Source organism: Mercenaria mercenaria, chromosome 14, assembly GCF_021730395.1.
Source record: "Mercenaria mercenaria strain notata chromosome 14, MADL_Memer_1, whole genome shotgun sequence".
NCBI lineage: Eukaryota > Metazoa > Mollusca > Bivalvia > Venerida > Veneridae > Mercenaria > Mercenaria mercenaria.
This window is the reverse complement of record NC_069374.1, coordinates 7,091,521-7,112,118: the sequence shown is the minus strand read 5'-3', so window position 1 is coordinate 7,112,118 and position 20,598 is coordinate 7,091,521. Positions and strand designations below refer to the sequence as shown.

General features: G+C 34.0%; 1 protein-coding gene across 8 annotated transcripts in view; it reads right to left on the bottom strand.

Annotated features, from left to right (window-relative positions):
- Positions 1-2,464: 2,464 nt before the first annotated feature.
- Positions 2,465-20,598, bottom strand: part of LOC123528105 (pleckstrin homology domain-containing family G member 5-like) — a 215,421-nt gene continuing 197,287 nt past the window's right edge. For 7 of the 8 annotated variants that reach the window (XM_053522898.1, XM_053522894.1, XM_053522897.1 and 4 more), the window contains 12 exons: positions 17,694-17,852; positions 14,801-14,896; positions 13,748-13,798; positions 13,028-13,177; positions 12,426-12,536; positions 11,652-11,801; positions 10,861-10,998; positions 9,924-10,043; positions 9,080-9,212; positions 8,382-8,494; positions 6,788-7,866; positions 2,465-5,772 (listed from right to left, as the gene is read on the bottom strand). In XM_053522898.1, coding sequence (XP_053378873.1) covers positions 5,763-5,772; positions 6,788-7,866; positions 8,382-8,494; positions 9,080-9,212; positions 9,924-10,043; positions 10,861-10,998; positions 11,652-11,801; positions 12,426-12,536; positions 13,028-13,177; positions 13,748-13,798; positions 14,801-14,896; positions 17,694-17,852 — 2,310 coding nt within the window. In that variant the 3' untranslated portion in view covers positions 2,465-5,762. The remainder of the gene's footprint in view (positions 5,773-6,787; positions 7,867-8,381; positions 8,495-9,079; positions 9,213-9,923; positions 10,044-10,860; positions 10,999-11,651; positions 11,802-12,425; positions 12,537-13,027; positions 13,178-13,747; positions 13,799-14,800; positions 14,897-17,693; positions 17,853-20,598) is intronic. The other variant, XR_008366958.1, reaches the window with a different exon arrangement.

Below are 20,598 nucleotides of genomic sequence, written 5' to 3'. Positions count from 1 at the left end.
TCTGAGATGTATGCAGCTTTCTAGAAGTAATTGTTGACAACCGTTCTCCCACAATTCCGCGCTATTGGTGCAAATTGTCGTTTAAGCGTTTAAGCGTAACAGAGTTAGTTGCTGCCGTTAGCAGTACATATAGTACACATACATCCTTGCAGAAATACATTTTGGATATAGTATGCCTAATACTTCTTAATCAGCTATATATTAAATTAGATTCAACAATTGATGGGGACATCATACTGTAAATAGGCTGATAGGTAATCTTTCTTTAATAATTCGATATACTGCAGGAGAATTACGGTCCACTTTGGTACTGCAAATTCTGCAACAAAGCCTTTATAAGTTGAAATACTCTGTCGATTTGAGAAAATTGCGTTTTCCAGCTCTTATGATATACAACATTTCCTTTTATCTGGAAAGAGGGTTTAGGATACGTCTCAAGGTATTGTGTTTACGATGCGATGTGAATAAAATCTGTTGTCCTGGTAGTGAAGTATAATGTCATTTAGTTTAAACATATTTTATTTCTTTCAGTCAAATAACATGTGCAAACTACATTTATGAAATGTTGGATCAGAAAACAAAGGAACAAGGCAGTCTGAAAGACAGCTATATCCCCCGCCATTTTTATGGATAGTGAAAGGGCAATCGAGTTGTGACCTTGACCTTAAGCTGGCAGGTGTGAAGTTTGAATTCTGCACTGTGGCTTGATAAGGGGAATGTTACAGTCAATTCATATTAAAATCCTTCAAGGGGTTTAGGAGATACAGAGCAGACACAAAATGGAAGGCTCAAACATTTGAACCGGAGCTGTGACCTTGACCTTGAGCTGACATTGCTAACTCATAAGTTCTGCACATCGTCTTGATGAGGTGATCATTTCACTCAAGTTTTATAATTATCCTTCAATGGGCTTAGGAGATACAGAGTGGACACACAATTGAAGGCTCAAACCTTTGACCTAGAGTTTGTCCTGACTTGAGCCACATGGTGATTCATCGTTTGCACATCGTCTTGATGAGGTAATCATTTGACAAAGATTCATGATTATCCTTTGAGGGGTATAGGAGATACAGAGCAGACACGAAATGGAAGGCTCAAACCTTTGACCTTGAGCCAACATGGTTGACTTATGGATTCTGCACATTGTCTTGATCAGGTGATCATTTGACCCAAGTTTCATGATTATCATCCAAGGGGTTTAGGAGATAGAGTGGACACGAAATGGAAGGCTCAAATATTTGACCTAGAGTTGTGACCTTGATCTTGAGGTGATCATTTGACACAAGTTTCATAATTATCCTTCAATGGGCTTAGGAGATACAGAGTGGACACACAATTGAAGGCTCAAACCTTTGACCTAGAGTTGTGACATTGACCTTGAGCCAACATGGCTGATTCATACGTTTTGCACATCGTCTTGATGAGGTAATCATTTGACCAAAGATTCATGATTATCCTTTGAGGGGTTTAGGAGATACAGAGCAGACACGAAATGGAAGGCTCAAACCTTTGACCTTGAGCCAACATGGCTGAATCATGGGTTCTGCACATTGTCTTGATGAGGTGATCATTTGACCAAAGTTTCATGAATATCCTTCAAGGGGTTTAGGAGATACAGAGCGGACATGAAATGTTATGGACGGACAGACAGAAGGACAGACAGAGACCATTCCTGTAACCCCCGACCGCTTGTGGCAGGGGATTAATAAATGCTTATGCTAATTCCTTTGCATAATGTCATTTGAATAAACGTCCTCGTATGATGCCATGTGTATAAAACCTATGTTTGCCTGATAATGCGTTTATGTCATGTCAACAAAGCCTCGATTTGCCTTGTAATGTATTTATGATATCATGTAAACAAAGCCTGTATTTTCCTGGTAATGCATTTATGACGTCATGTAAACAAAGCCTGGATTTGCCTGGTAATGCATTTATGACGTCAAGTAAACAAAGCCTCAGTTTGCCTGGTAATGCATTTATGACGTCATGTAAACAAAGCCAAGATCTGCCTGGTAATGTATTTATGACGTCATGTAAACAAAGCCTCAATTCGCCTGGTAATGCATTTATGACGTCATGTAAACAAAGCCTCAATTTGCCTGTTAATGCATTTATGACCTCATGTAAACAAAGCCTCGATTTGCCTAGTAATGCGTTTATGTCACCTGAATAAATCCATAGTTGGCTTATTGTTGCATTTATGATATCATGTAAATAAAACCAAATTTCTTCAGTATAAACACATCAAGTTTGTTGAATATTCATGAATCAAAATTTTTTATTGATAGGGTTATCAATTCAATGAATCAGGTCATAGGATAATTATTCAATACATTTTTTTGCTCTTCTCAGCTCTGATAGTCCAAGTGTGCAGGAAAGCATGGGCATTTGAACAAACCAATCCATATTTTGGTGGAATACAATCAAGCATGTCAAAAAACATATAAAAACAAATACAGGAGATTTTAACAAACTTTTTTTAATTTTAAAAATGCTATACAATTTTATAATAAATATCTTAATTAGGTAATACAGATAACATTATTCATTTACTAATCAACATCATTTTACCAACAAATGTACACAAAATAACTGTGTATCTAACAGTACAATAAGATAACATGTATGCCATACAGAACTAGAATCACAAGATAATTGAGACAATAGTTGATGTCAATGCACATGTCCAAATTATAATCATAAAATACTAGGTCAACAATATTTTATTCCAGCAAACACTTGTATGTTTTTTTCTGTAAATTTGTATTTTTCATTTTGTCTGCACAGATGTGCTGCTTCAGTCCCAAGTATAAAAGCTTTCTACACCAGAACACATTAGACTGATTTTAATAAGGAGAATGCAAAACAGATGTTAAATGTTTTCTTATGGCAAGGACTTTTATTACATATATCAGAACCCCTAGATTTACATAAATTTTACATTTTCATGGCATCTCTTTACTCTACTGATGGGTATAAAATGGGAATTAAAACTGAACAAGGTATTTGGAATATCGACATGCATGTAACAGGTATGAGCAAACATAGGGATGATATGTAATTCATGTGGAAAACAAAACATTATATAAGAAAGGTTTAATGTATAAATGTTTTACAATTTCTTACTTCAAGTACATTGTACACTGACCAAAGTTGTTTTTTATCAATTAAAGAGAATTTTTATTTGCCATAAGCTACAATCTTATAAAGTAATCAGGCATATTGAAGTTTCAAGAATTCTGTTGAAAGACAGTTCCTGTCCTTTTTAACTCTTATTTCATAGCAGTAAAGGTCTTTGGAACTCCTAAAATTATTATTCAGATGCATTTTAGTTTGCTAGAATGGATTTAAGGCTCTTATTGCCCATTGTCTAAATCAAAATCAATTTTGCAATTATTCTGAGGCATAAACTTGACCGTAAATCAAAACTGAAAGCAGCTAACGCAGTAAGCTAACCAAAACAGATAAATCAGGAAAGAATTTCTAAATGAATGATGTTTGTGACAGCAATCATACAGTCCAGACTGTTGTAGAATTGTTAGCTACATTACTGTATGATCCACCTTCTCTGTTACAAAGTTTTTCATTGATTTCCTTTTTCAATATAACAATACCATTTATATTGCATGTCATTCCATAAAGATTTGAGCCACGCCATGGGAAAATCAACATAGTGGCTTTGCGACCAGCATGGATCCAGACCAGCCTGCGCATCTGTGCAGTCTGGTCAGGATCCATGCTGTTCGCTAACAGTTTCTCTAATTGCAATGGTCTTTGAAAGCGAACAGCGCTGGTCTGGATCCATGCTGGTCGCAAAGCCACTATGTTTGTTTTCTCATGGCACGGCTCATTTGTCTTACAAACTTTTGCATTTTCTAATAACTTGATAAATTTTGAACATATCATCAAATCCGGACCTTGATAGGGACATCGTGTATTTTCCAACTGCATTCATTCTAGACAACAAAATTCAATTCTGGCTTTTTTTCTCTTGATGGATTTAAAAAAAGAGGAAATCAAGATACTTAGTTCACATAAAAGCAACATTTTCTACTGAACATTTTTCTAAAATATTTTCTTTGATCAAAATTCTACAAAGGAAGTATGTTTAAATATCAAAAGATTCCAGCTACCCCCCTCCATAGAGAGCTTTAGGAAGATGTATAACTTAAAATTTACTTCTTGCACAATAAAGCCAATAAACACACAAAAAATTTGGTGGATCATACTGTAACATACACGTTGATGGAACAAATTGCATGACGCAATATAACACGAGACAAATCTAAAGACCTCAAAACTTTGATAGAATATAACTGGGTATGTGAAAACTAGTTATAATTCAACAAAAAGGTAATTATATGTAACATCGGACATGTTTATATTTGAGACAAAGACTCCATGACTATATTTTATTCTACACAGTCAGTAAAAATGTACAGTTGAGTATATAATATCACACATAGAAAATGTCTCTGAAAAAATGAAACATTCATTGGATTAGGACTACAAAAAATACATGATGTAGTTTGTAACACTGGAATCTTTTTACACATACAGAAAGTTTGACAGATTTTGAACCATTTGTTTTATTACTTTCAAAAAAGAAACTGGAATAAAATAAATATATGACTGTTATTTGTATTTCCAGAGTATGTTTGTAGTTAACTCCTTGTCTGTAGAACATGGTTATAAAATTTCATAATCCTGTTAACTGTTATTATGTTTTTCAGTATTAGTTTTATTTCCTGTAAATAAGGTAATTACACATTTCTTTTATCTTTATTTTGCAGTTTGATAGACAACTGCCATATTCTCTGTTTTGAATTTCTATAATGGTTATATGCAAGGACATAATAATGTTTAAATATTAGCATCTATTTTGAATTTGTGCTTTGGTCTATCCACAAATACAAGCAAAAGAAATTCTGATTCCCGAATATCATCCAATCTATAATAAATAAATTTCTTTTTCAGAACAAAACATATCAGCTGCTAAGTATCAGAGATTCATAAAACAATATGAAGTTAATATCTGTTAAGTACTGAATATAATTTTGCGTTATTAGACCGACACATCAAACATACTATAAAGTAACTGTGTTCACATGAGCATAACATGTCTTTTGTGATACAATAGGAGATGCCTACAGTCTTATTTGTTACTTTCATTTTTTTCCTTTCCTTAAACTAAGAATTAATGAAGAAATATGAATTTGTTTCAGTTTTTGCAGTACTCCACTTTCAACTTACTTAATGTTATAACTTCTATCTTCGTAGCATTTGCTATTTATACTATGTCTTTGTAGGTTTGAGGTTCAAGGTTATATAAGGATAAATAAATATCATTTGAAACTTTGGTCAAAACTTTCAGCATAGTTCATCAATAAAATTTTCCTAACGTCTTGTAGCCTTTGCTAAACAAAGTTTCACACTTCACATTTGGTAAATTTGTATAACTATATATAGCACTTGTTTCAGAATAGCAACTTTGACAAATCCTTCCTATTAATTCATCCAGAGATTCAGTTGACTTTTTGCTATTTCTTCCCTTTTTTGCATACACAATCATGGAATGTGAAGGTTCCAGGCTGTCCATTAACAAAATACAATGGACTGGTACTCAAATACATATTTGGTTGACTGGCTCCTACATTTTTAATGTAAGTATATATTGGTTGTACTAAAATTGTATCACAGTCTATAAAGTCATGGGATTATCCTATGGACTGGGTTTTCTTGCAAAGACTCCCCTCATCTCACACTTCACTGAAAAATAAATAAAAATATATGTAACTTAATTACATATCCATAACGAAGACAAACATGCTGTAAGAAACTAGAGGTGCTTTTGAGAAAAGCACATGTCTCCCACAAGTGCCCAAATATCTGAATAGTACGTCTGTCTTTGTATACTGTTTGTGGCCTATTGGTATTCACTTGTTGGAGTAACTGGTCTACAATGCTGTGTCGGTCTACAATGTTGTTCAGCGGTAGCAGAGTGGAGTAACTTATCTACAATACTGCGCCAGTAGTTGTTGGTAATTATGTTCAATGGCCATAATTCCGAAGTGTCTTGGCAGATTTGGCTACTTATTGAACTTGGCCGAGGTCTTATGGTCAAACACATTTTGTTCAAGTTTGATGAAGATCGGATTAGAAATGTTCCACTTAGAGTGCGGACAAGCTTTGTGACAGACACACAGACAGGAGTAATGTAAGGTGGGAGACATAATTAAAAGTGCATGTTGTGGCCAAGGAAAATTTATTATTAAAAACTGTTACATATTGACTAGTAATACTGGAAACATTAAAATCTTAATTTCAACTATTTCTTATAAACATGCCAAGTTTTGTTATAAAGTCACTGGATATGTCCATCACAGATAAAGATAAATAAATGAAATGCATATAAAGTGGCTTTCTCACACTTGTTTTAGAACAGTAAAGTCTTGTCAAAGTTTATAAATTCAAAAACATATTTTGTGAATGAGCAGTCTTTAGTTTAACTTCCAAACATCTTTATTTTTGCTTTATATAGCGAAAACAATGTCTAGAAAAGAGTTGGCAGCCAATACACTTTTTGGAATAACAATAGAAAAGCAACAGTCTGCTATCTTTTTTTTTTATACTTATATCACTTCTGAAGCCCTTTTATTATCTGTCAAAGTCAGATATAGATTATGTTTAACACCAAATTCCATGTAAATGAAGATTTCCCAATTTTGTTACCAAAATGTGAATATGTTGCTGTATGGTAATACACAATAAAACAACGACTTACCTTGCTTCAACATTTGAGCTAAGCAGCAACTGTTTCTTCATGCGGACCAGCTGTGCATGTGACAGTCTCTGTTTTGGATCCTCACAAGATGGGAGGTCTATGGAGCAAATTCCATCTTTCATGTCGTGCGTGTTCAAATCTTGCATCAAACTAACAATATCAGGAGTAGATTTGGATTTGTGAGTCGCGTGAAATTCTCTCAGAGTATCTTCGTTCAAATCATGAGGTAAATCCATTTCAATTTCATTGTCATTATCATAATCTCCAAGATCACTGTCTTCTTCACATATATCACCTTCCGGACTCAAGTGTAAAGACCCCGTTGAAGATACACCACTTGAACTATGAAAGCTACGTACAGAGTCTGAGCTCATTGTTTTGTGTTTTAGAACCCCTTGTTTGTCACCCGCGGCCTCGCCATTTGGAAAATTCCAACTAAGACGTTTATAAATACTATTATCACGATCTTGAGTTTTGTTTAACTCCTGTATTGCATCAGCAGTATAATAACGTTTTTCTGTCCGTGACTGCCGACGTTGGTATAACTTTGATTTTATATTCTCATCAACAAATTCAGGTAGAGTAGACATGTCACTTTCACTTGTACCTGCAGAAATGGACATATTGGGCACACGTAGTGTACCCTCACCTGCATACTGGCTAAACACTGTCGGATCCGACTGCGAATATTGCACTATTGTATGATTGCTACTATTTTTTCTGGACACTTGTTCACTTTCTAATACACCAGTTGTCCCCTTATTAACAGGGGGTGAACCTTTATTAACAGGGGGATAAACATGTTTATGTACTTCTGTACTGTACATTGGAGCATCTGAATGCACCGACATTTCATTCCATGACCTTGACCTATTTATAGGCGAGGACACTTCATTTGACCTTTGACCCTCAGGTTCTTCACTAGCACAGCGGGTCAGTTGTAACAGTGGTAGATTTGTGTCACTTTCAGAATAAATAAGTGGGGTATATCCAATCACTTCTTCAGTTATTATTTCCGTCTGTGGGAAAGTTGGTTTCTCGCTGGAGGAGGTTGCCATGCGTGCTTCTCTATATAAATCCTGTGAGAGGAAAACACAGCAATGTAAATATTTTAATATGGATGTTTCTCTGTTCTACTGGGATTTAAGAAAGATAATTTCGGACAGATACAAAATTTTGGTTAACTTTCCGGTTTTTATGGTAAATGAATAACCTGGTGCATTATTTTTCACAAAATTCAGGCACAAAATGAGCATTTTGATAGAGCCATCCAATTTTCAGATGTCAGCTGCCTGAAGAACTTCAAACCCAATGCAATAAAGACAATGACTTTATTCACATCTAAGGTGGCACTTCTCTTTTTTACATAAATATCACTGATTATGGTAAATACTTCGAAATAAAGACTTGCAAAATTAACAAAATATGCTACTTCAAACAATCTACTAAATATAGAAAATGTAATCTCTACAAACCACTATAGATCTATGCAATTATTTTTAAAATTCTAAAAGCCTCCTATTACATACCACAAAATTATGCAAAACATATCCATTAATACTTTATAAAGAACTATGTTAAAATGGTGACAAACCTGAGCTTTGCGTATATGAGTGATCCAAATTTGCACTGCATTGTGGTCTGCGTGAAAGGTGAAAGACGAAACTGGAACATGATATTCATTCACGTAGATAAGCAGAAAACAACCTGAGAAACGGAAAGTAAATTTGTTTAAAACTCTGCCATAGTTTATTATATCTATCACATATATCAATTTATTAATCCTTACCCTTCTAAATTTCTATAATGAACTTGTACATCTTTCAATTAACTGTTAAAATGGGTGTTTATCAAAAAAACTGACTGAATTGCGAGAACAGTGCAAGGATGTGCAGGCTGATCATGATCTACAATGGCTGCAAAGGCAGATTCAGTCGTGTCCAGCATGATAAGGGTTACCATGATAGCAAGACATAGAAATGACATCACAAATTGACATTACATACCCGCTATAAAACTCACATGTCAATGATCTTGGTTACATGATTTGTTGGTGTCTAGTTATACACTGTCCAAGGAATTCATTAGACTCAACAAATTTACTGACTATTCTTTAATTCAGCTGGCAGCCATTTTTTAAAAAACTGATTACTTATCAGACATTAACTAAACTGACATGGAATTTATGTAGGTAGCATGTGACACCTTTTCACAAACAAAAATGCCAGAAAATCGATGCAAAGTTTAAATATTTGTATATAAGATAAATAAATGATGATCAGACACCATTACCTTTATCTTTGAGTTCATGCGTGATTATTCGATCAACTCGCATCGGAGGTTTGACTATTTTGTATTTATCCATTCTCTTGCTTGCCTTACATATCAACATCAGATCTGTGAATAACATCACCTCCACATCCATCTACAATATATAACATTACATTTGAAAAATCAGGTTTAAATTTGATTCCACCCTTACCCTGCTAAATTTCTATAATGAACTTGTCCATCTTTCTATTTGGACAGTTCCATTAACTGTTAAAAGGGGTGCTTAACAAAAAGATACTGACTGAATGTCCAATAGTGCAGACCATGATCAGATTGCATGGATGTGCAGGCTGATCTTGGTCTGCACTGGTCGCAAAGGCAGAATCACTTGCCGCCAGCAGGCTGGGGTAAAATAATACAGACATTTTATTAAACCCTTTAAAGTGACTTGTTTATATTAAGTGTAAAATTTAGATCATAATTTACAGAATGTTTGAAGTAAAACACACTTCAGACATTGCGATTTACAAAAGAAAAATATTTAAAAACAAGAACAACTTTTTTAAAAAAAGAGCATGCTCACCATGAAAAAATGTCTCAAACTAGCATACCTCAAAGTTCAGTTTAATTTTCAAGTCCTGTCCCCATAAAATATCATTTTAAGTTGAATTTCACTTATCTTAAGTAAAACCCTTGATCCTTTGGAATTCCAGATACCAAGTTTTAACTGTATTTAATTATAATATTTACAATATCAATAGAGATTGTTCTTAATCAATTTTAATCACTGTCCAATGCAGCATCGTCTTGGGGTAAGAACATTATCAAGTCACATATACAAATAACACAATTTAATTAAATTTACCCTATTTTGGTACTCCTTCATTTTCAGTGGTGACTGCATGACAAGTGCTCGTGTCTGGGTAGCATCACAGCCTGGCATTGGTGCCGTCAGGTTAAAATTACTATTGTACGGTTGTATAAGCTGAAATACATTAAGATATAGATCTAGTCAGAATTGTGAAATCAGTAAACACAGAAACCTTATTCATTTCATAGTAAACCAAGATACCTTATTCATTAAAAAAGTTCTGCAACTAACTGAGCTATCTAAATTGCAATAATTCAATGAATGTAGAAGCAAGTATGTTAGCTTCTTTTGTTGGAATCTAAGTGACTTAATCACATTAAAATCTTTTTGACAACTTTGAGGGAGATGGGGGCACCTGGGCAGAACCAATGACCTGCAAACTAATTAATATGACATACCAAGCAAGGTAGAAGGAAAAGTTACCAAACACAGTCTAGTCTATATGGGTATAACTGAACACAGTCTAGTCTATATGGGTTTAACTGAATACAGTCCAGTCTATATGGGTATAACTGAACACAGTCTATATGGGTAAAACTGAACATAGTCTAAACCAGTATAACTGAACACAGTCCATACGATTATAACTGGGCACAGTCTATACGAGTATATCTGAACACATTCTAGTCTATACAGGTATAACTGAATACAGTCTACACAGTATAACTGAACACAGTCTAAATGGGTATAACTGAACACAGTCCATACGAATATAACAGAGCACAGTCTATACAAGTATAACTGAACACAGTCCATACGAATATAACAGAGCACAGTCTATACAAGTATAACTGAACACAGTCTAGTCTATGTATGTATAACTGAATCAGTCTGAATGGGTATAACTGAACACAGCCCATACAAGTATAACTAAGCACAGTCCATAGTATATCTGAACCGTCTATAAAAGTATAACTGAATCTATCTGTACCTTGAGACATTCATCATTGGGAGCATCAACAGCATCGTAAGCCTCTATCTTATCAACTATAGCCTGTAGTTTCTCTTCCTCATGCTGTTGGTGTAATGTTGCATTTACATGGTGTACAAATCGGTCCACACTGGCAATCTGTAATGGTGTTAAAGACTAAAATGTTATTTTATGTACACATTTTAGAAAATACACTGCAAATACGATACTCTAAAAACACGATACCCTGCATATCGCTTTCGACAAAGCGAATGATCAACAGCATCAAAAAAATTTCTGGACCTTCCCATCCATCCCTCAACCCCACTTGTCATCACGACCTTTGCAGCACGGTGTTTGTAGTATACAGCTGGATCCCAAAGAATAAATTGAATCAAAGAAACACAGGCATAATGTAAAACTTGAATATGCAACCTACTTGTTGAGAGATTGAGTTTTTAACTTTCGACTGTAATAAACTTTTAACATCTTCAAACAAGTCAATGTAAAAGATCAATTTTGAATTCTTATTTTCTTAAAAATTTTCTTCCAACAGTTGCTGTAGTAGATTTGAATCTCTGTATTAAACACTGTATTTTTGTCCTCCCAAATAACCTTTATATAATGAACTAGTCCATCTTTCAATTTGTACAGTACCATTGACTGTTAAAAAGGATGTGTACCTAAAAGATACTGACTGAATAGTGAACAGTGCAGACCATGATCTACACTGGTCGCAAAGGCAGAATCAGTTGTGCCCAGCATGATAAGGGTTAAGACGGATATTCAATAAAATGCTGTAAAGTACCCACCATTTCTAAGAGGTCTCTGCGTTGATGGTCATCGTCGGTCTTCCTGAGTATAGCTTGAAGTAGTAGAGAATATTTGGTGAGACGTTGCATAGGTTTAACGAGAAGGTCCGTGAACTTTAGCCTATTGCACTGCTTCTGCGCTTCTGCCCACTGCAAGGTAGGAAATATAAAATCTTATTCCTTTCTGAACTGGCACTAAACAAACTTCAAACCTCCACTGTGAAATCACTTAATTTCATGGCACACATTTTTGTGGTTTCAACTGTTGTAATGATTGCATGGGTTTTACATGAATAAGCACAATCGCAAATTGATGCTCCACAAATTATCAAAATTTCAAAGCATACAATGTTGAAATTATATTTCTTTACAAGAGATGTCAGTTGTGCGACGCTCACGCTAACGCTAACGCTGACGCCGGGGCGAGTAGGATAGCTCACTTATTCTTCGAATAGTTGAGCTAATAAAACAGAGGCTTTTCTTCATTTTACAAGTTTGGTACCCGTAACATAAATACAGATAATTTACAAACTTGTCCATTTTGTTGTTGCCATGCTGACTTTAGCATGAGCCAAGAACCAAGACTTTGTCATCTTCTTATCATAAAAACTCCCTTATATTGAGTAACAACAAAACATTATCTATACTATTATCTATTCTCCATTTTTTTCAAGATTTAAGCAAGTACATGTACTTCTTTGTGAAAAAGGTGACATCTCTCAAATGAAAATCTGCTCTATTTTTTATGCAATTTACAAAGAAAACATAACTTACTATAACAAATGTTTTGAAGAGGTCGTTTTCTGTATACTGAGACCTCATGTAGTCGGTACACATCTTCTGCTTGGCACAGTAATGTACATATGGTTGAAATATATCGTTGTACTGAAATTAAAAAGGACTTAATGCATGACCCAAGGGAGACAATTCTTATAGTAGAAAAACAATCCAATACAAGGGAGGCAATTCTTAATGGCTGGTTAGAACATTGTGTGACATAACAGATACTAAAATGTCAATAGTATAATCCCGATGTTGTAGGTTCAAACCTAATGGTTATTAAAATGAGTCTGGAGGCCAGTTTAAAATCTCCAGTCTCCGACTGGATAATTCTGAGCTTAGACTTCAAATCTGTTTAGCTTTTTGAGATTGGTTTCGAATCTACTTTATAACCATAGACCATGGACTTGATTTTTCGCTAGATTTGAAACTGATTAAAGATTTTTTTAGTTTATTTGCAACTGAGTAACTGAGTTTTAGATAAGTATAAATCAAACAAAACTTATGTATTAATTATAGAGTATTTCACAGACATAATACTGATGGAAGAAGTAAATACTTTATGTCACATGATTTAGCGAATTTTACAAGTTTACCTTTTGGAATCCTTCTTTCATTATGGATGGATTGAGAAGTGCTCCGGAACTCCGTGATTCTTCTAGCACCTTATAGAGATGGTTTCGCCAGAAATCACTATTCGCCGTGGCGATATCTCCAATATTATTAAATAATTTCTCTGTTTCAATCTACAAAAGGGAGAGACATAATTCTAAATTAAACTTTTAAATACTGTTTATACCTTTCTGGTATTTCAAATTTGACAGTTGAATTATTTCTTTTGTTTTGGGATGCTTCAACAATCAAGATAAATTTTGTAATATTTATGACAGCAGCAGATAAATTCACAGTTTACAAAGTGCAATGCATTTCTTATGCAAATTCAATGACTTTTCAGAATTTTTTTTTTCTTCATGTTTTGAAGATGTATTATATGCATTAGCTAATGTTTTCTGAATCATTCAAATGAAAACTGTGCATAACTTTATGACAGATACTGTTTTTCCCTACAAAACATATGTTGAGCCACGCTATGAGAAAACCAGCATAGTGCATTTGCAAACAGCACGGATCGAGACCAGACTGCGCAGTCAGGATCCATGCTACTTGCTAACAGTTTCTCTAACAGCAATAGGTTTTGAAAGTGAACAGTATGGATCTTGACCAGACTGCATTGATGCGCAGGCTGGTCCGGATCCATGCTGTTCGCAAATGCACTAGGTTGGTTCTCTCATGATGTGGCTCAAATTTCAACTTACCTCATTTAAAAGCAGCTCATTTTGTAGATTCAACAAAACACACAGGAATAACTGTAAAAGAAGGAACAGACATCTTGAAATTATTTCTCCTTTTTTCTGTTTATTTAAACTGTTTTCACTTCATTTGGATAGCCTTTCTTTTCTTTTTGCTGAGAGCAGGGGAGATGATTTAAGTCACAATGAGAAATAAAATGGTTTCATTTTGTTAATCAAAACTGTCAAGCAGATGGGGATCTTGAGGTCCTCTCCTCTTGAACTTTATTTGCTGCAGGTAAAGATTCAAACCTATACAGCAAGGGGAAATCCGTGCCCCCTCCCCCATCCCCTCACCTGGGCCCTAAATGAAACCCCTGCTCACTGTCCTGCTTTTAATGGTGGATGAAGAACCAAGGTGCTCCTCTTAAGACACGGACGGCACCTTGATAGAACCAACAAGCTTCTTTGCCACAAGAACCATTTTCTCGTATTAAGCCCTAGCAAAGTTCTAATCCATAGCAGTAATATATGTATAATTAATTAAAAGTCAGGAACAAGAACAATGGAGGCCTTTACATAAAATTTTTAATGGTGTAAAAACTTTATTAAATAACGCTGCAGAAAAAATGACGATGACAAAATGGGAAATGATCAATGGAGCAAGATAGACCACAGAAGCAGCAAATTTTCAAGATTTTCATTTTCTTTTCCCTGAACACTTAAAATTATGCAAATATCATGTCTAATGCAGAGTTTTAACAAAACATCATATGACCTAAATAATCGGTATAGCTGCACCTTTAAAGTGAAAAGTGCAAAATTTGTCACTACTACCGCACCTCTGAATGTACCTAAAATTACACGATGATTATCATGACAGGCTTTGTAAGATTCTGAATAAACTGGGTACTTTAATCATTTGCAATGTTTGTAATAACAACTTGAATACCTGAACCTGGATGCATATATTTTCCAACTTTAACAAACTTATTGAAACATTGCAGAAATTGTATATTCTATATTCTTTTTAATTTTAGAATTAAATCATTAGGAAATTAAATTTTCATGTATACTTACATCAGATATGACCCGTATAGAGCGTATATATTGTATTTCTGTATGAAGTAGTTCCCAGACAGCTTCTTGTTGATCTTGTTGTCTCTTTGTTAAATGCTGAAAATTCAAAAAAAAATAACATGGTAAGAAAAATACAGCACAATGTAATATCTGGCATTAGTACTAGCTCATTTGCTTGGCGTTAGTAATTGCTCATACGTTTGGTGTTAGTACTAGCTGATTTGCTCTGCTTTAGTACTGTTTTAATGTATAAATATCCTACATGTAATTTTAGGTGTTCTTTTGTTTCCATACATTTCAACTGTGATGGTTTTCAAAGCCAAAATTCTTTAGAGCTGTGTTTAGATCATTGCAAGAACAGTCTTCCTACATTATTGTTATATATGAGCGTTCATATATACAAATGTAGGAATATAGACAAAATCTATTTGACCAAGGTGGACAAATCCTCTCCTTTGTTTTTTTCCCCCCAAATTTTTTCTAATTTTCAGTTATGTTAAAAAATGAATAATTCTGACCTTGCAAATTTCACTTTTCCATTCATGTTGATGTTTTTTTTAAAAATTCTAAAGGTTCTACGCAACAAAATCAAAGACGTGATTTTGTCCATCTTGGTCATTTTGACCAACAAAATATAATAAATGTGTTTCTTGCAGTATTTTGAAGCTGTCCGTTATACATTATGGAATTATATATTTTTTCTAAGCCGGATGTATCTGAATTGTATAGAAAAAGGGATGCATTGCCAAATTGCTGAATGATCTAAGCCCTAGAATATGGGATATAATGCAGCATGGTGATTCAAATACCATGTCCCTGAAGGACACCGCCTCCCTGGAGGACATAATACGATACACAATTTACTTAATGAAACAACCCATGTATGTAAACTATACAATGTTTAATGTCAATGCATTCCGGAAGAATAAACAAATATCATCTACCTCCTGAATGAATCAATGATCACAAAACATTGTAATTGGATATTTTCTTAACTACTTCAATTGTGTGCATGAAACTGCTGTGACCTGCATTCTGTCTTGTCTGTTTTTGACCCAGGTAGTTAACAGCTTTTTCTCTGGTTTGTTCATAAAGATAGATTTTGACAAAAAGTCCTGGGGTAGCAAGTTTGACATCTGAACTGGCAATAAATCTAAAACAATAGGGCAAAACAAATCCAAATATTGGGCAATATTTTCCAAAAAGAAATGACAAAAATGTCATATATGTCTCATGGTCTGAAACTATCTATTCATAATATTGGTTAAATTGGTAGGGGTGCACAACTTTATGATATTTAAGTTATATATAGAACATATTTTTGAAGTCCGAATTAGAATACCGACAATCTAACATTACATCAGCAGATCAGTTGCTGAACTAAACTACTGCTGAAATACTTCACAAGAACATTGCATAAAATGTCCTCTGTGTGTCAGATGCACGTGCACATGGCTTTATTGACACAAAACAATGTCAGACCCCTCAGACTAATTATATTTCATCCATTACTTGTCACCTGATCCGCTTGTATAGACTGTACAGCCTTCAGCAAAAGTAACACTTTTACAATAATAAAACCTAGCTGTAAACTACCCTTAATACAGACTCTATACCGCTAACACAGGACTTCAGACAGTCTGCCCTCGGCAGTCTATGCTTTTTATGTTCATTGCAGACAGATTGTTTTTATAAGATTTTTATCATATTGTCCTAATATGGTGATAAACAGTTAATTAAACAAACTATTTGTTGTTGTTTTTCCTAACTTCTGGCTACGTCAATAGATTTATCTGAAGATAATTTAGGCTATATGTCCTTCATGTGAAATTATCTCCCTTGAAATCTAACGAAAAAAATGTTTTCCACTGAAACTTTGTGCACAATTTGTAAGACATCAGAAATGACAAACATAAAAGAAGAAATCAAAAGATGTATTTTTAAACGCAAGTCAGGCATTCGGAAAGGAAGTCACTTTTTCACTAACATTGCGTTTAGCAGGCATTACTCTGTGAAAATAGTTATCTAAATTTGTTAAATTTTTCAGCCTGTATTATAACTGAATTTTATTTTGAAGTATCACAAAACGTTCTTATTTTTCTGGACATTTTTCACAACTACCAAGCCATACCGCCTGCCCTTCCCATCACTACAATTACTTACAGCAGGTAAATTTGTGAAATGCATGACCTTTCATGTATTTGATGATGATTTCCATGTTCTGTTTTACTATCACAGATTATTAGTCTGTCCACATATTAGACATAACCTGTCACTCAAAGTACTCATATACCAATTAGGTGACCTAATTACAATTCACACTCAAGTACTATACATGTGCAGCCTTTTGACATCGAGTGAGTGCACTTGAGAAAATAATTATGCAATTGCTAGTTAAACAGTGTGACAGTTTTCAAACAATGTTATTTATAAAATTTATTTACTTTATAAATATGTAAGCAACTTGTGACATTTTTACGTTTTTACACTAGGGTGAAATTTTACTTGTATAGAAAGCTCCAGTTTTTGCAGTCAATGTCCAAGTACTTAGGATAGAGGTTGAAAAACTATGGTGACCAGTCCAGTAATGTAACAACTCTGTTGGTCAATTTCAGGACTGTGCATAGAATCAACCAATGAGAGGCTCAGCATTTCTGAGATTGGTATCCAGATTCAACAATATAACTTTTAAGCCTGGTTCCTACGAAAAGGAGTGGGGTAAGCCTCTGAAATAGACAACTTGCGAGCACAGACTATTTTCTTCATTCTTCTTAAGCTGGTGATACTTTTTTAAGTTTTGACTGATTTCAGCTCAACATAACTGTCATTTCAGAATGCATTCATTGCTTAAACAGTAGAATATCTTACTCTCTGCCATAAAGAAGTAACCAACCTGTGAGTTATCTACAATGGCCCTCCAGTCCGCGTCTATACCAAATACTGCTTCATCAAACTGTGAGTGTCCAAAATGTACCAGGGACGGAAAGGGAGGCAACCCATTGCTACTGTAGTTGTTCAACAATTCGTTCAACTGATCTTGTTTCTCCTTGTCCTGAAAAAAAACAACATAATGTAATTTCGTATTTAGAATTTAGTACTTGAAGAAATATTACAAATATTAAACATCTGTACAATTATACATGTTGTATTTGATTTAACTTTTTTGACGTTACTAGGGGCTGAAGTAAGGAGATTATATGACCACTGCCTTGGCATGCCTATCAAGGATCCAATTTATCTGGCAACATAACCAGTCATCAAGAATGATCAAGACTCAAATATAAGTACCAAGTCTAACTCATAGCTACTGCATACCAGCTCGTCCATACTCATTTTTTTTTTGGAGCAGACTGTGCTAATGTCCTGTATATACCATATATGTCTATAATTTATTACAATACTGGCGTATGATCAGAATTTTAATATGTGAAATTTGTAAGATATAGGACAAAAAATTCTGTTCCACACCAATTCCTTCAATTACTATCTGTTTTCAAAATCTAATATTCTTACAATTTTTTTTCAAACATAAAATGATTTATGAATAATTATGGTCATTATATTTATATTACAAGGCAATATCTTCAAACCACTTGCCATTTTGTGTAACTGAATTAAAAGTTGATAAGTTAATTTGTAATCATGTCAGTTTAAAATAGAAGAAGGCCGTCTAATTTCAAAATTCTGTCAAATGTTCGGAAGAAGACACAAAACTAACAAAACATAATCATTCTATAATAGGTCATTAAAGACACGGTGTCTCATCTCTGTGTCACAAAAATAAATACCAAATTCTTCAAATATCTACCAGATATCTAAATTACATGACATTGGAATTTGATATCTACAAACAACAAAGTAAACGTTCCACTTCTGGTCCGGATCAATAAGTTTAAATATCGGTCATTTTTTAATTTCATTCTCTTGTTTGAATATATTAAAATATGTCAGTATGGGTATGAATTTTTAATCTGAAGAACATTACAGACTCTGTTGCAGACTCTTCAAAATAACAGTATCATATCTATTAACAAAACCTCTAAAGAAGAAGCATTGACCGGTATCTTATTTTTGATCACAGTAGAACTTGTAGTGAATGAACCTCCCCAGAGCCGCAAGCTCTATACAATGAGCACATTATAGTCTTGGATTTAATGATGACTGCTCCAGAGACGTGCACCTTTCTTTTCAAATTACACCCAAATTTCTAAAATCTAAATTTCATTGTTCTCCAAGGGCCATTTTCTATAAAACACACAGTAAAATACAGATTGATCATGGCTGCCAGGGGCTGAGCAAAAATGCTCAAGTTATCCATGCCGTGTTTGGAGTGATCTAAAAATAGAATATTTAAGTAAAAGGGTCAAGGATCACACAAATTGCTCGAGTGAACCCAGGTGCTAGAGTCAGTGATAATATTCACTGTATTTATATCATATGGTCAAATGAAAGTCATGACTTTTGGCATAACAAACATACAGAACTAACTAACACAGTCAGATCCCATGACTCATTCTGGTCAGCTGTACATATATGTACAATGGAAAAATCAATTAATAAACTTGTAAAGTTAAATATTTTGAATATCATTTTATCTGTGAAGGCTTAATTAACAATAGCGCCAGAATTAATCGCATCAGTTGTTCCATATTTGTACATGTCTAATTGATCTCCTTGTGATTCCATTCTGATATCGAGACCAAATGTGTGAAAAACTGAAGATGTTATAAAAACACCTGCCACGTATATCACGGTACACCAGTAGTGTGAAGATTCCCTATCATCGATTTTTATCATAAAGATTTGTGACATGATCACAGCGAAAAACATTTTGTTCTTTTTATATAACTTGTCAAAAGCCCTTTGAAGGTCATCCATGATTCGTTGAAACAGAATGGAATCACACGGAATAAAAGATCAAGAGAAGTGTTGTCTTTGCGACTTGAGGCGGCTACAACCGTATAAACACGAGTTGTCATAATAGACGCTGGCATTCAAGTGTCTTAATGTGGTCTGTGATCCATTAATCTTTTAATAGCATTAAGACATTAATCTGATCATAAAGGATCAAAATAAATCAAAGTTTCATATTACCAAACATGGTTATTTGTACGAAATCCGACTCACTACTGTGACAACATTATCTAGTATAGCAAGGAGTTAAAATGAGCAAAGAGATTTTCTGCCCGATCATCTTTTTCTCCCAATTTTAAGTATATATACTGCTGTGAAATCCTTACATATTTTTTACTTTTGACTCAAGTAAAACTTTCCTTTCTCAATTATCATTTACAATTACAATTGATACAATGTTGTTTATTTAATCTAAACCTATTTGTGGTTTATACCAATGATCAATTTAAACTCAATTGCAAAAAAGGAGCATTTCATGACCCAATGGGCAATCAATGAACCCAAAGGTATTTATGTAAATATTTTATACAAAAGTGTCATAGTAAACTGAAAATATTTTACTATGTGAGTAATCAAACTAAATTACAGGCCCATTTGTATCCAAAACAATTTATTTTTGTGTAAAGGAGTAAACAAACATTGAAAAATAAATATCATAGTGGACGAAATGACCTCCTGCGTGTTGAAAGAAAAAGTTTACCTAGTATACTAATGCTAATTATATATTTTGTGAAAAAATGAAAATGAATGTGTCATCATAAAGTAGCAAAGTAATGGCTACACAAAAATATACAGGTTTTTATTGTAAAACAAACAGGATGTAACTTTGCATTATATCTAAAAGATAAATTTAAGATTCTTGGGGCACGATTAAATTTCTCTTA